The 17,007-nt window shown below is 41.4% G+C and overlaps 1 protein-coding gene across 2 annotated transcripts in view; it reads left to right on the forward strand.

The window, feature by feature from the left end:
• The window catches only part of FH (fumarate hydratase), a 42,919-nt gene extending 30,143 nt beyond the window's left edge, over positions 1-12,776 (forward strand). Inside the window, exons 8-10 of one of the 2 annotated variants that reach the window (XM_083377124.1) lie at positions 1,347-1,474; positions 3,454-3,607; positions 12,212-12,776. In XM_083377124.1, the coding sequence (XP_083233250.1) occupies positions 1,347-1,474; positions 3,454-3,607; positions 12,212-12,354 (425 nt within the window). In that variant the 3' untranslated portion in view covers positions 12,355-12,776. Of the gene's footprint in view, positions 1-1,346; positions 1,480-3,453; positions 3,608-12,211 lie in introns of those variants that run through there. The other variant, XR_014494184.1, reaches the window with a different exon arrangement.
• The last annotated feature ends 4,231 nt before the right edge of the window (positions 12,777-17,007 follow it).

The raw sequence follows: 17,007 nt of genomic DNA on the forward strand, positions 1-17,007 counted from the left end.
CTGCACTTGGTATTTTTTTCTTTTTTTTAGTTTGTATTCTTTTATCATTGTAATTGTAATTTTTAATAAAATCACTTCCCCCAAACCCCCAAAATAGGTTCAGTTGTTTTATTACCAGTACTGATGTTCTGCTTCTCAAGGCATTCCACAGGGATTTGAAATTATTGTTTTGGATTCATAATAGATTTGGATTCATTTCATCAACCCAATATTTTTGTAACGTCATCATCCTTTAGATTTATATCCTGACTTTCATGCAGGAACACAAGCCACTTTTAAAGGAAATTTTCTTCATTCTATTCCCACAGCATATGTTGTGAAAATGACTGGCCTAAAATCAGCTAAGAATGTGCTTGAAACTGGGTGTCTTATGTTCTAGATCACGGGTCGGCAACCCGCGGCTCCCAGTCGCCTGGTGTGCGCGCACCTCTTCGAACGGGGAGAGGTGCGCGCACAGCTCCTCCCGAACGGGCAGTGGCACTGCTCGTTGGGAAAGCTGCCACGGCCTGTTGCACAGCTGCCACATTCGTCCATGTTTGGCGAGCGTGGCAGGTCTCCCAACAAGCGGTGGCGGTTTGGAGAGTGCATGCACACCTCTCCAAACCGCCGCTGTCCCGTTTGCACAGCTGCCGCGTTCGTCCATATTTGACGAGCGCGGCAGCTCTCCGAACGGGACGGCGGCGGTTTGGAGAGGTGTGCATGCACTCTCCAAACTGCTACCGTCCTCTTTGCACAGCTGCTGCGTTCGTGTTTCTTTCAAATGCGGAGGAATGCAGCAGCTCTGCAAATGGGGCGGCGGCGGTTTAGAGAGCTGCGCAGCTCCCCAAACCTCCGCCTCCACATTTGAAGAGCTGCTGCATTCATCAAACGCAGAGGTTTGGAGGTCCCGGGAGAGGGGGAGGGCGCTCAGGTGGCTCCGGCGGTGCCCGGGCTGAAGGCGCCGCCGCAACCCAGTGCCCGTCGCCTACGAGTCCGTCTCCCCCCCCTGCGTAAGCTGACGGCATTGGGCAGCGACAGGTCCGTGCAGCTCAGGATGCGGTGTGGGCATAGCGGGTGGTGTATTGTTTGCTTGTTTTGTGCATGCGCGTGCATGCCCACATGTGCGTGCACATTTTGCGGCTCCCACTTTTTTGTGTGTATGATGGAACCGGTTCCGAGTGGCTCTTTTGCTGTTTCGGGTTGCTGACCCCTGTTCTAGACCAACACCTTAAGTACAAGGCTGCGTTTTCAGGAATATTTGATTCATTATTTGGTTGTCAAAGTTCCTTTGAGAATGAACAGCAAAATAAATATTGCTATGTTTAATAACAAATTAATTTCACAAATCTCTATTTGTCCCCTCACAGGAAAAGTGAATCCCACGCAATGTGAGGCCATAACTATGGTAGCAGCACAGGTGATGGGAAATCATACTGCTGTTACAGTAGGAGGCAGCAGCGGTCATTTTGAATTGAATGTCTTTAAGCCTATGATTGTAAGTTTGTTAAAATTAATATAATTGAATGACATAATTTCACTATGTTAAAGAGACTAAGGAATTGTAATATGTAATGGTAGATAGAAGCATTTGTGGGAGTCACATAGGTTCACTTCAATTTTTGGTCCTAATCTTTAACTTAATGATCGTAACTGAGCCCAAAATTTATGTTGCTAAGTGAGAGTTGTTAATGAATATTGTCCCATTTTACAACCTTTCTTGCCACAATTAAGTGAATCACTGCAGTTGTTAAGTTAGTAACATGGTTGTTAAATGAACCTGGCTTCCCTATTCATTGACTTTGCTTGTCAGAAAGTCACAAAGGTGATCACATGACTGCAGACACTGCATCTGTCATAAATATGAGTCAGTCAGAATTTTGATCATATGACCATGGGGATGCTGCAATGGTGGTAAATGTGAAAAATAGTCATGAATAATTTTTTTCAGTGCAGTTGTAACTTCAAATGGTCAGTAAATTGTTGTAAGTCAAGGACTAGCTGTATACATACAAACAAGTTCACCGCAATATTACTGAGTGCAAGAAAAGCCCCAATGTTTTTGATGCTGTTCAGGATGTTTACCACATGGAAGAGAAGAATATTAGCCTCTTTTTACTCTTATGTCTTAAAGAATATTGGCCCCATTACTGCCAACATTAAAAAATGCATAAGAAGAAGTAAGAACCTCATTGGATTTTTCTTCTTCTTAGCAATCCAGGTTCAATTTGATGGTTTTCTGTTACTGTTATGTTTGTTCAGTGCCTTGTGGGAATACAGGTAGTTCTCAACTTATAATCATTTGTTTAGTGACCATATATGTGCCATTAGTTTTTTAAAACATATGAACACTCCCCCCACCCCCCAAAAAATTGAAAACATCTAATTATAGGATTGGAAGGGACCTTGGATATCTTTTAGTTCAGCCTTCTAGCCAAGGCAGAAATCCCCGTACCATCTTGAACAAATATTTGTCCAAACTTTTCTTGAAAACATCCAGTAATAAAGCACCCACAATTCCAGGAAGCAAGCTTAAAAGTTTTTAATGTCAGGAAATTTTTCCGTGTTTCTTGATTGGATTTTCCTCTGATGAGCTTCCAGCTGTTGTTCTTGTCCTACCCTCAGGTGCTTTGGAGAATAAATTGAAGTACTGTTCCCTGTGACAATTCTTCAAGTATTGGAAAACTGCTGTTTTGTCTCTTCTTAATCTTCTCTTGTGAGCTAAACATACCTAGTTTCTTTAGCCATTTGTCATAGGATTTAGCCACCAGACCAAACATGATCTGTATTGTTCTTCTCTATACTCTTTCTAGGGCCTCAGGATCTTTTTTGTATTATGGTGACCAGAATTGGATGTTTATCCAAATACCGTATTTTCCGGCGTATAAGACGACTTTTGAACAAAAGTTGGGGGGTCGTCTTATACGCCCAGTCGCCTTATACGCCGGAAAATCAGTGGGTGGCGTCTGGCGGGAGCCGGCAGGGCAGTCCTGCGCACGCGCGCACTCCCCGGCTGCTCCTTAGGATCTTGCTTTTCTTGCCACTGAACTGCATCTTTTTGGATAGGGACCAATGCTCAATTGTACTAAGGTCCTTCTGAATCTTGAGTCTGTTTTTCTAAGTGTTCCCTGAGATATGTGTCACCTACAAATTTGATGAGTGCCTCAATCCTCTAATCTAGGTTATTTATGAAGATGTTGAAGAGCACTGTGCCCAAGACAGAACCTTGAGGAACCCACTGCATACAACTCCACATAAATGTAATTCTATTGAGGACCACACACTGAGTGCAGTTGGTTTCATCAAGAAGTAGGGTGTTGTCTACTATATCAAGTGTCTTCTTTTGGGCCTGTTGTTTTATCATATAAATATTTATCTTTAATGTGCTGCTGTAAGTGTGGTAAAGCTCTTGTTAATTAATGTAGTAGTCAGTCTGAACAATTTTTTTGTTAAAATTATTATTTTTAATTTATTTAGATCAGAAATGTGTTACATTCTGCACGACTCTTAGGAGATGCCTGTGTCTCTTTCACTGAAAATTGTGTAATTGGAATAGAAGCCAACACAGAGAGGATAAATAAGTTAATGAATGAGTCATTGATGTTGGTGACTGCCCTTAATCCCCACATTGGTAAGTATCTAATAAATATTTTAAATAAATATGCTAAAAATGTAGGCATTTCAAAAATAGGTATATTTTCAGAATAATACATAAAGTTTGTTTTTATAAATTGTTGGAGATTTACTAGACAAGTAGAAAATAGAAGGGTATCATGCAAAATTGTAAGATTAACAGGGCAGATATTATGCCTCAGAAGGTGTTAAAATTGCCATTATGGGATCTTTATACTTTCATTTGGCACACAAAAAGAGGAGAAATAGATTTTGTTTGGTGATAGGATGTGTGAATTCATATAGTATCTATTCTTATTGAGAAAGGAAGGCCTGGTATTATTATGTTTTCAGATAACAGTTCTCCTAGAATATTGATAAGCAATGTAAACCAGTGTAATCTAAAATAAAATTAACAGTATTAAAAACTATAATACAGTTGTGGCATTCTCACAGGTAGTTGTTGATAATTACTGAAGTTGTGGTGGGAGGGTGGGGATGAGAGCAGAAATGATGATATCATAGAGTTCAGAGGTCTTGTCCAAAAACTTGTGCAAAGAGAAACCACCTTCCTTCCTTCCTTCCTTCCTTCCTTCCTTCCTTCCTTCCTTCCTTCCTTCCTTCCTTCCTTCCTTCCTTCCTTCCTTCTATAATGCTCAACTGAGGATTTTATTCCTTATACTTATATTCATGATTCTCTTTTGTTTGTATGGGTGTGTGCATGCGTGTATGAACATGGGTGCATGTGAATGTGTCTTGAAAACTACTGCTCTTGTAAATATTCTAAGAAGAAACAGGCAATATTCTTGTTCCCCATTTTTGGAAATGCAAAAAACAGCTGTTAAAAGTCAATTTTATTTTCTTTCTAATGAAGTTGTAATACCTCTCGATAAGTGGACAATAAGAGTTAACTCAATCTTTACATTAGGGAAACTGGTGGTAACAAAAATTTGTTCCAGTTAAAAAGAACCATTATTAGTCAAACTAAGTAAAAACATTTATGAATTTGTAACTGTTTTATCTGATGAAAAGTTAATAGATAATCAGAAAAGCAAAAGCTCTTTTTACAAAATGTTATTCAGGTAGTCCTTGAGTTATGACCACAGTGGAGCCTGCATATTACAAATGTAAAAGTTTGCAGACATTAAATTAGACAACCAAATGATTGCCTCGCTTGATGATTGCTCTCTTTACTCCCTCAGGTGCAGTTGCTAAGTCAGTCATTAATAGTTGTTGAAAGAGGGCAGACAGTTTCCTCCTTGGGCAGAATCAGAGTTCTGGGCTAGAAAAAAAGAAGTGTATATCCTAATGATCTGAGCTTCCTTTCTATGCCTCAGTGTGCACTAGCTCATCTCCCTTCTGGGTGCTAGAAAGTCTTTCTTACCTACCCAGAGTGGGAAGGAAAAACAATATGCTGTGGGGAGGAGTGAAACTTGGTGTAGCATTTCTCTGTCCTACTGTACTTTCCCTGGGATGGAGAGGAAGCCTTCTCTTGGACAAATTCAGTTCTTCACACAGCACAGCACACCACTTTCCCTCTCACCAATGGCTGGAGAGAAGGCCTTCTCTCCAGCGCAGTGAAGGCACAGTTGAAATGTGCCATGCAGAGAAATAAAGCTGGACTGGGGTTTCTGCCCTGCCTTCCTTTGACTGGAAAGAAGACTCTCATCAGGATCCAAGCCTCCTTTTTCCAGTCTGGCATGCCAGTTCTGTTCATGGAAGGGAGCTGCCTGCCTTTTTCAGCAGGCAGTTCTTTCACTCTGTTCATTTAACAGTGAGGGGAAAAATTATTTGATCTTCTGCTGATTTTGTATGTTTGTCCACTGGTAAAGAAATGATCAGTCTATAATTTTAATGGTAGGTTTATTTTAACAGTGAGAGACATAATAACAACAAAAAAATCAAGAAAAACACATTTCAAAAAACTTATAAATTGATATGCGTTTTAATGAGTGAAATAAGTATTTGACCCATATCAATCAGCAAGATTTCTTGCTCCCAGGAGTCTTTTATACAGGTAATGAGCTGAGATTAGGAGCACTCTCTTAAAGGGAGTGCTTCTAATCTCATCTTGTTACCTGTATAAAATACACCTGTCCACAGAAGCAATCAATCAATCAGATTCTAAACTCTCTACTATGGCAAAGATCAAAGAGCTGTCCAAGGATGTCAGGGACAAGATTGTAGAGCTACGCAAGGCTGGAATGGGCTAAAAGACTATTGCCAAGCAACTTGGTGAGAAGGTAACAACAGTTGATGCGAGTATTCGCAAATGGAAGAAACACAAAATAATTGTCAGTCTTCCTCGGTCTGGGCCTCCATGCAAGATCTCACCTCATAGAGTTTCAATGATCATGAGAACAGTGAGGAATCAGCCCAGAACTACACGGGAGGATCTTGTCAATGATCTCAAGGCAGCTGGGACCATAGTCACCAAGAAAACCAATTGGTAATACACTATGCCGTAAAGGATTGAAATCCTGCAGTGCCCGCAAGGTCCTCCTCAAGAAAGCAGATGTGTAGGCCCATCTGAATTTTGCCAGTGAACATCTGAATGATTCAGAGGAGAACTGAGTGAAAGTGTTGTGGTCATATCAGACCAAAATTGAGCTCTTTGGCATCAACTCAACTTGCTGTGTTTGGAGGAGGAGGAATGTTGCCTATGACCCCAAGAACAGTATCCCCACTGTCAAACCTGGAGGTGGAAACATTATGCTTTGGGGGTGTTTTTCTGCTAAGGGGACAGGACAACTTCACATCAAAGGGACAATGGATGGGGCCATGTACCATAAAATCTTGGGTGAGAACCTCCTTCCCTCAGCCAGGGCATTGAAAATGGGTCGTGGATGGGTATTCCAGCATGTCAATGACCCAAAACACATGGCCAAGGGAACAAAGGAGTGGCTCAAGAAGAAGCACATTAAGGTCCTGAGCAGCCTAGCCAGTCTCCAGATGTTAATCCCATAGAAAAATCTGTGGAGGGAGCTGAAGGTTCGAGCTGCCAAACGTCAGCCTTGAAATCTTAATGACTTGGAGAGGATCTGCAAAGAGGAGTGGGACAGAATCCTTCCTGAGATGTGCAAACCTGGTGGCCAACTGCAAGAAATGTCTGATCTCTGTGATTGCCAACAAGGGTTTTGATACCAAGAACTAAGTCATGTTTTGTGAAGGGGTCAAATACTTATTTCACTCATTAAAATTCAAATCAATTTATAACTTTTTTGAAATGCATTTTTCTGGATTTTTTGTTGTTATTCTGTCTCTCACTGTTAAAATAAACCTACCATCAAAATTATAGACTGATCATTTCTTTGTCAGTGGGCAAATGTACAAAATCAGCATTGGATCAAATAATTTTTTCTCTCACTGTATTTCTATAAATAACCTGCTTAGCAACTGTACCTGGGAGGTCAAGGACAGCAGTTGTTTTTTTATAATATTTTATTACGTTTTCTATATTTACAATTCATAGATGCTTCGTAAAAATGTGTTGTCTGGGTCCATTTGTTTTACTAGGTAATACACATTAAATTCCTAATCACTACCCCATTTTTCCAGCCATTGATAAAATATGTCCCATATTTGAAAATATTCTGTATCTTTTTCTTTAAACTTCAGCATAAGTCTATCCATTTCTGCACAGTACAGTATTTTCTTAATTATCTCTTCTTCAGATGGTGTTTCTTCATTTTTCCAGTGCTGAGCAAATAAATTTCTTGATGCTGTTAATACATGCAACATTAAATATACATTTTCTTTATCATATTTTTCTGATATTATAGTTCCAGTTCCAATCTACATGTTTTCTTAACATCTTTTCTAACCAGATATATGTACTTTTGTCCAAAAATTTTTGCTTTAGGGCACGTCCACCAAAGATGATAGTACGTGCCTGGTTTTTGCTTACATTTCCAACAGTTACTAGACATGTTTTTAAACATTTTTGCTAATCTCGCAGGTGCCATCTATAAAACATTTTATATACATTTTTCTTTATACGCTGTTGCCACTGTTGATTTATAGTTTCTTTCCCAAAGATTTTACCATTTTTCTAATTCTATATTGTGCCCAACATTTTTTCCCCATGTTATCATTGTTGAGCAGTTGTTGAACAAGACAATCATGGGTGCCTCACTAAGGCTTCATTATGGTCATAACTCAAAGACTATCTGTACAACATTTTATAAAAATAGCTCCTTCTGATTGTTTATTAACATTTCATCAGATAAAACAATTACATGTCCTCCACTTAGCACAGCTCTGCTCTGCCTTACCTGGGCTGGAGAGAAAGCCTCCAGTCTGATATGGGAAAAAGAAGTGGGACACTATGTGGAGAAGCAAAGCTGTCCCAGCTTCATTCTTCAATGCAGTGTCTCCCTACCCTATCTTTGTTTAGCTGGGGGAGGGGAGGCATACTGCACCCAGAAAACAAAATGTCTTATGAACTTGGCTACTGGCTTACCTGTTCACTTTCTGTGGAAGCTGACAGGGAAGATTGCATATGGCAATCACATGATTGCAGAGGATTTGTAACTTAGAGCACCAGCGATCAACAGCCATAACTTTGTGAGAATCAAAGTCCCTTTGTTCAGCACCATCGTAATTTTGGATGGTCACTGAATGCTTGTAAACTGAGGATTACGTGTACAGGTAGTCCTGACTTACAATCACAACTGAGCCCCAAATTTTCATTGTTAAGCAAAACAGTTAAGTGAGTTTTGCCCTGTTTGATGATCTTTTTTGTCACAGTTAAGTGAATCACTGTAGTTAAGTTAGTAACTTGGTTATTAAAAGAATCTGGCTTCTCCATTGACGTTGCCTATCGGAAGGTCGCGAAAGGGGATCATGTGACCTCAGGACCCTGCAGTCATCATAAATATATGCCAATTGCAAGGTTCCAAATTTTGATCATGGGGATGCTACAACAGTTCTGATTGTAAAAAATGGTCATAAATAATTTTTCCAGTGCCATTGTTACTTCAAATGGTCTCTAAATGAATGGTTGTAAGTCAAGGAGTACTATATCGTCATTTGACTTCAGTATGTCCACTAGTATGCCCCAGGTGCTTAATGGATCCTGATACGTTCCAGGGCAGCGCTGGGGTCCCCACCTGCCTCCGTTGCTCACAACTCGGTGGATGCCTTAGTGGAAGCCTGGGAAAGGGCAGCCACGGAGGCACTTGACCGAGTTGTACCCTTGCGGCCCCTGACCCGGTGCGGATCCCAGCGAGCTCCATGGTTCTCCGCGGAGCTTCGGGAGATGAAGCGTCGGAGACGGGGCCTAGAGAGCTGTTGGAGGTCCAGCTGATCCGAATCCGACCGATTGCGACTAAGAACCTATATTAGGTCTTATCTTGCAGCGATAAGGGCGGTGAGGTCTAATCACTTCTCCACCCTTATTGCGTCTGCAGATAACCGCCCGGCCGCCCTGTTTAGGGTGACCCGCTCCCTCCTTAATCAGGAGGTGAGGGAGGAACCCTTGCAGGGTCGTGCCGAGGAGTTTAGTCAACATCTGTTGGACAAAATCGCTCGGATTCGGACCGGTCTGGACTCCGACTGGGCAGAGTCTGACGATCAGGACACGGGCGGTCTTGTCGATGTTATCTGGGAGGAGTTTGATTCTGTGACTCCGGAGGAAGTGGACAGGATTATGGGGAGGTTGAGCTCCACCACATGTTTATTGGACCCGTGCCCTTCCTGGCTTGTTTATGTTGCTCGGGAGGGGACACGAGGCTGGTTCCAGGCGGTTATATCTGCCTCTTTGAGTGAGGGTAGTTTCCCCGCCGTCTTGAAGGAGGCGGTGGTGAGACCTCTCCTCAAGAAGCCTGCCTTGGACCCAGCTGTGTTAAATAACTTTCATCCGGTCTCCAACCTTCGCTTCCTTGTGAAGGTTGTTGAGAGTGTGGTGGCGCATCAGCTCCCTCTGGTCCTGGATGAAGCGGATTATCTAGACCCGTACCAATCGGGTTTCAGGACTGGGTACAGCACGGAGACGGCATTGGTCGCTCTGGTGAATGATCTCTGGAGGGCCCGGGACAGGGGATATTCCTCTGTCCTAGTCCTATTAGACCTCTCGGCAGCTTTCGATACCATCGACCATGGTATCCTGCTGCGGCGTCTCAGGGGATTGGGAGTGGGAGGGACAGTTTTTCAGTGGTTCTCCTCCTATCTCCTGGGACGTTTGCAGTCGGTGTTGGCAGGGGGGCAGAGGTCGACCTCGAGGTCTCTCATTTGTGGAGTTCCTCAGGGGTCGGTTCTCTCGCCTCTCCTGTTCAACATCTACATGAAACCACTGGGTGAGATCATTCGTGGTTTTGGAGTTGGGTATCATCAGTATGCTGATGATACCCAGCTTTTTATTTCGACCCCAAACCACCCCATTGATGCCCTCGACGTGATGTCCCGTTGCCTGGAGGCAGTCCGGGTCTGGATGGGGAGGAACAGACTTCAACTCAACCCCGACAAGACTGAGTGGCTGTGCATACCGGCATCCCGGGATATTCAGAATATTCCATCTCTTTCCATGGGGGGGTGAGCTATTACCCCCCGTAGATAGGGCTCGCAACTTGGGAGTCCTCCTAGATTCGCGGCTTACTTTGGAAGACCATATAGTGGCTGTGACTAGGGGGGCCTTCGCCCAGGTTCGCCTGGTACGCCAGTTGCGGCCCTATCTAGACCGGGATGCCCTGTGTACGGTCACTCATGCGCTCGTGACCTGTTGTTTGGACTACTGCAACGCTCTCTACATGGGGCTTCTCTTGAGGACCACTCGGAGGCTCCAACTGGCACAGAATGCAGTCACGAGAGTTGTGTTGGGAGTCTCCCAATACTCCCATGTTACACCTCTGCTCCGCGAGCTGCATTGGCTGCCAGTTGTCTTCCGAGTGAGATTCAAGGTTTTGGTAATGGTTTTCAAGGCCCTACATGGCATGGGTCCGGAGTACCTCGGGGATCACCTGCTGCCGGCGTCAACTTCCCTCCGCCCTATGCGTTCCCACAGAGAGGGCCTCCTCAGGGTGCCACCGGTCAGAGAATGTCATCTGCTGGCCCCCAGGGGGAGGGCCTTCTCTGTGGGCGCCCCGGACTTATGGAATCGGTTGCCGGTTGAGCTCCGGACGGCGCCCGACCTTCGCTCCTTCCGACGCGATCTGAAGACCTATTTATTTGAACAAGCCGGCCTGGCCTGATGGGAGATGTGTTGGGGTTTTTTATTGTGGTTTTTTACATTATTATTTATTGTTTTAGCTTGGGCTTTGTATTTAATTCTCTCTTTAACTTTTGTACCTTGTATTTTATATGTGCCCTGTTCACCGCCCTGAGTCCTTCGGGAGAAGGGCGGTATACAAATATAATAAACTATAAACTATTTAAGGCTGATATAATCTGTGATTCAGGAAAAGTGATTTAGCACTGATTTAAAATTATTAACATTATATTTGGATTCTACTGGGACTAGCCCTCACTTAAATTATTGGTCTTCAGTATGCAGTATTGATACATCCTGCAACTTTTACTATCCTGGTTCAGTTTATTGGTTGCTACTTGCATAAGTACTACACATTTGTGTGTACTGTGCCCCTTTGATACTGTGTTTCCCCAAAAATAATCCCTATACCAAAAATAAGCCCTAGCTTGATTTTTACATGTTCGCCCAGTATAAGTGCTACCCCAAAAATAAGCCCTAATTTGGGGCGAGGCACACAGGTAAAAATCAAGCTAGGTGGGGGTTGGAGCTGCCCTAAGCACAGTGTACCTGCTTACTTTAGGACTGCTGCAGCCAGGCCTCCCTCGCTCCTACCTCAGGCGCACCACTGCCCATGTTCTTCTGTGGCAGCACGCCACATGGTACATCACTTTGCTGCTGCCAGTTGCAGCAGGAGGCCACAAGGTCCATTGCATCAATCGCGCCACTGCCACCAATCGCACCACTGCTGTTGATCGCAGCAGGATCCTGTGTGGCGCATTGTGCCGATCACATCACTGCTGCCACTCATGGCAGGATACAGCGTGGTTTGTTGCACTGATCACACAGATGCTGCCTCTCGCAAGAGGCTGTGTGGCACATTGCAACAATCGCACCGGTGCTGCCGCTTGCTGCAGGAGGCAGCAAGTGGTGGCACTAGCGTGATCGACATGATGAGCCACGCAGCTTCTTGCTGCGAGTAGCGGAACTGGTGCAATTGGCGTGATGTCATGCCTGGCCTCCTGCAAGTGATGGCAGTGGCACGATTGGTGCAACAAACCATGCAGCCTGATGTCACAGGCATTGGCAGCAGTGTATCAGTGCAATGAGCCACACAGCTCCCTGCCGCAAGCAGTGGCAGCAGCGCAATTGTCGCGAGCCACGCAGCCTCGTGCCGTGAGCAGCAGTACTGGCGCAATGCACCATATGGCATGTGGCTGCAGAAGAACTCGTGCAACCTCACAACAGGTGTCGGGGCATGGGAGGCCTGGCTGCAATGGTCCTAAAGTAAGACAAAAACTTAAGACCGGGTATTATTTTCAGGGAAACATAGTAGTACAATTCTAGTTGGTTGCCTTGGGTGACTTGTCACTGAAGTTGTTTCTTAGTGGTCCAAAATACAGAATTAATCTCATATGCCGTACTTTTCCTTTTTATTAGGTTATGACAAAGCAGCCAAGATTGCCAAAACTGCACATAAAGAAGGGATGACATTAAAAGCTACTGCTATCAAACTTGGATTTCTTACAGCAGAACAATTTGATCAGTGGGTAAAGCCAGAAAATATGCTGGGTCCTAAGTGATGCTAGTGTATGTGATAAAACAGGAAAAAAATAAAATATATAAATCAGATGTTTTGTCCAAAACATGTTAATGGTTGTGCTTGTATTCGTAACAACAAAAAAAATGAATATACTGCTATTAAAAATGCAACTATTAGTACTAGATGAAGCAATTCAGGAAAGGTCTGGTTAATTTCCTATCATTGTCAGATAGATTGGAATCAAGACACAACAAATATAACTATTATTTTCAAATCAAATGGTTCCCTACAGAGAAGAAAATGTTTATATTAAGAAATGAATATTTCTCATCTAAAGTAAATGTTTTATGCTTGTTTGTCTTTGCAAGTACGGTAGATTTTCTTATATTTTGTAGATATTTTAGTTTGTTCTTTCCAGATAAAACAGTGATAAAATGTTCAATAAATTAAAGAATTATTTTCTTAAGCAATAGCAATCCATTTTGATATGATTTATATTAGTCTACTATGATAATCTATCAGTTAAGGTAAATTAAGCCACATGTAATTTTTTCAAGACATATGGAATAATTTTCTTTAAAATATTTATTTATTAATATCATTTACATGCTGCTTTCATTTATTTATTTTTATTTATTTAAGAAAATGTACATGACCACCCAATTTATTCAGTGACTCTAGGCTAAACTCTAAAACCCCATTACAAAAAATAATAACACCCCCATCCCCCTGGCGACAACAAGTAAATAAAACATTTGATGGACTCCATCCCATTCTGGGGTCCTCAGGCCCATTGACAAAACCATGCTTTAGCACCTTGTGAAAGAGTGTCAAAGTTGGGGGCAGTCTTATCTCCAAGATGATAATGTTCAACAAAGGGAGCCACCACCGAGAAGGCCTTTGTCCTGCTAAAGACCACCTTTGGAGAGGGAACCCCCTAGCATTCCCTGCTATGGTGTATCAGGTTGACGTGACTAATCAATTTACACAATTCAGTTTAATACAAGATAGTGCCCCAAAGATGCTTTTTCATGAGGCAACTGGACTTCCTTGTTTTTCTTTGAAGATGTTTCACTTCTCATCCAGGAAGCTGACTGAATGGTGGAGATTGGAAGGATTTATACTCCTTGGAGACAGCAGGTCATTTGCATTCATTTAGATCATTGAGGTCACCTGAATGTTTATCTGTGTTGTCAGGGTCACCTGCATAGTGCAAATGGGTATGGAGCCTTCTTGGAACTGTTGAAAGGACTGCGTTGTAGACTGAAGGGCTATTCAGTTTTGACATAGATGGCCTCTTTGACCCCTCTTTCAAACCAGCAGTCCTCTCTGTCCAAAATGTGGACTTTGCTGTCTTCGAAAGAATGGTCTTTGTCTTTTAAATGCAGATGGACTTCTGAATCTTATCCTGATGGATTTGTTCTGTTATGCCGTTTATGAAGTGATCTGCACATGGCTCACTGCATTATACTGCATATATCATGTTGCTCAGTTTGTATCTGGGTGTTTTATCTTTGGAGTAGACAGGCTTCTCCCTTAGTGTATTCTTGGGTTTCAAGTGTGCATGTTATATTGGCTGAAGATCCTCCTGAGCTTTTCCGATATTCCTGCAACATATGGAAGGACTATGTTGCTTCGTTTATTGTTTTCTTCTTTGTCTGTTATGGAGGAGCTACTGCTGGTTTTTTGGGGGGATTTGATGAAGCCCACTTGGGATAGCCACAAGTTCTGAGGGCTTCCTTGATGTGTTTTAGGGTTTTTTTCTTTCCCATCTTCGCTGGTAGGCAGGCCTTCAGCTTGGTGGTGTAGGATTCTGAAGAAGCTTCTTGGATGAGAAGTGAAACATCTTCAAAGAAAAACAAGAAAGTCCACATCTAAATAACCCAATACTTAGCAGACCGAAATTTCCTCTCCCTTACTAGCAAAAACATCCTTGTAATTTAAACCTTTTGTTCCTGCTGTCCCCAAAGGCTTACCAAAAGCAACTGATAAATCAAATAGGAAGCTTCTCTTGGCCATGACTTCCATCTGTTCTTCTAGCAGGAGCCATGAATCTAACAGTTCCATAATAAAATAACCATCAACAGTCACAGCTTGAGATATGGTTGAGTTTACAAAATGTAGCAATTTTTAATGAATATAGAATTTTTTTAATTGCCTAATATGTAGCGTAAATAAAGTAAGGCAGAATGCTTTTGGCATTTAAAGATGAGCACGGATATCTACTGCAAATAAAAGTCGTTGTACAACTTTGTACAAAGACATGGATTATGTCTTTGTACAAGACATGGATTTTAGTTTCTATTGCAGCTGTACTACAGGAACACCATCATTCACCAAAGGAGATTTTCTTGTATATCCCTTTTGGCACTGTTGTAATTAATTAAGTCTTTATTGATTAGCCCTTGGGCCATATCAAAGTGCAAAGTTCCAGCAACAAATTGTTACTAAAATTTGATAAAAACAATTTAAAATGGAATTTGATAAAATACAATTTAAAATGGAATTAGAATAAAATATGATTTAAAATGAAATGGGAATAAAATGCAATCTAAAATGAAATTGTAATAGTGTATAATAATTTAAGATATAGATAAAATATAAAATTATATTTCGGAGTCGCCCCTTGCAGTCTACCCCAATCAGTCCCACATATGCATATCTCAACCGAACCATTTTGTTTAAGTACTGTGCTACGTTAAATGTTATTTTCAAGTTCTGGCCGGACATAAGGTAAGTTGTTTTGATATGGGGATCCCAATGGGTCATTCGTTTGGTATATAGACCAAGATACCTGTCTCTCACCCTCTTATAAAGGCAACAGTCAAATAGGATGTGAGCCGGGTCTTCTACCTCTGCTGCTCTGCAAATGCAGAGACACTCATTGTAGGGTATAGCATGAAATCTCCCATATCTGACCATTGTGTCAAGCTATTGAATCTCGCTCGCGTAAATATCTCCCTAAGATGTTTTAGCAGTTGTAACTTCAAATAACTGTCTACTTGAAAAGTACATTTGTATTTACTCAGCCATTTCAAGTTACCCACCTTACTAAGGATAGCTATATCAGTTTGTGCTTCTATATCCTTAATTTTTTGGGCAACTCTTTTTTTGGATTGTTCTCCTGTTACGGAAGAGACAGAAAGGCCACAGCTTCTTACAAAATGTGTTAGTTTGATGATCCAGGAGATTTGTGATTGTAGTTTCATTTGCTCTAGTAGGCATAACTTGGGGAGTCTATCAGTCTCCATTTCATTAACTTTGCACCAGTAGTTATAAGCTCCAATTTTAGATAATGCATGAATTGTATAAATTCCCAATTCAGCTCTAACTGCTGCAGCAGACGTTCTTGGATCTACACCCAAAATACATCTCAAATGCTGGGACTGTTTTTGTTCTAGGACTGTGGTTGAGTAAAGACCCCAAATTTCAGCTCCATACAAGAGCATTGTGGTAACCTTAGCCTTATAAACCTTGATTAATAGGAGTAGGGACCCTGGGTATCTATGGTTTTTAGTATGAGCCGTAAATTCAAACAGGCTTTTGCTCTAAATGTACTCTGTTGATAATGGCAGGCCCAAGATACAGTCTTGGAAAAAGTTACCCCCAAATATACAAAGGTGTTAACCTGTTCTGAGAATTTTAACTTTAATTTTAACTGGGGTTTTTATTTGTTCAGAGATTGATATAATTTTTTTTAAAATTGTTTTTAACTTTTGTATTTTTCGTTTTAATCACCCTGTAAACCGCCCTGAGTCCTTCGGGGAAGGGCGGTATATAAATATAATTAAATAAATAAATAAATAAATAAATAAATGTTCAATTGGTTCACCATCTAATTGCCACTTATATCTCTGATGGTTTCTTCCAGACACCATTATTTTTTTATTTAGATTTGCTAATGATTAGGCACTGTTGTAGAGAAAGCGTTAAACCAAGGATAAAAATCTGAAATTTGAAACAGAATTCTTATCTATATAATTGGCTGATTTGTATTTTGTAAATTGGTTGTTAAATACATCACTAATACAAGCTGCATAATCCAACTGACCTTCTATATTTATAATCCTTTGTTTTAAACTTGAGTTGGCTTGTCTTAATCCATTGTCAAAAAGAGTGTTGGAAGTGTTTTTTTTTCTCAAATGGAGTTGTAGTTATCTGTTATAATTAAAGGAACCAATGCAGCTTGGCTGTGTAATAATTTCAGCCAAAAATTAAAGTTATGCTAGAAGAAATGTCTAGTCCATTCTGCAGCTGGGTAAATAAGCAAAGGACACCTGCTTGAAGTGGAGGTAGAGTTTATTGAACAGCAAAACAAATGCACAATTCAGCTGATAAAAGTAGGCTACAAAATCAGAATGTTGAAGAGTATTTATATTAATATAGTGGGCTTTAATCATGAGGTGTACCTTTCATGGGGACATACAAAGTCTGGACAGGATAATTCTTTTTTGCCCTGTAGGATGTGTTGATCTTATATGTATCTCTTTCTTGATTTGGAATTTTATAAGGGCTCTGGTGTCCAGATCCAGTATTGTGTTAAGAGATTTTCCTTATCTTGAAAAAATTCCATTTCCTGAAGAGATACATTTATTTATTTATTTATTTATTTATTTTATTACATTTATATACCGCCCTTTCCTGAAGGACTCAGGGCGGTTTACAGGGTGATTAAAAAACCAAAATACAAAAG

This window comes from Vipera ursinii (assembly GCF_947247035.1).
Source record: "Vipera ursinii genome assembly, chromosome: Z".
Classification (NCBI taxonomy): Eukaryota; Metazoa; Chordata; class Lepidosauria; order Squamata; family Viperidae; genus Vipera; species Vipera ursinii.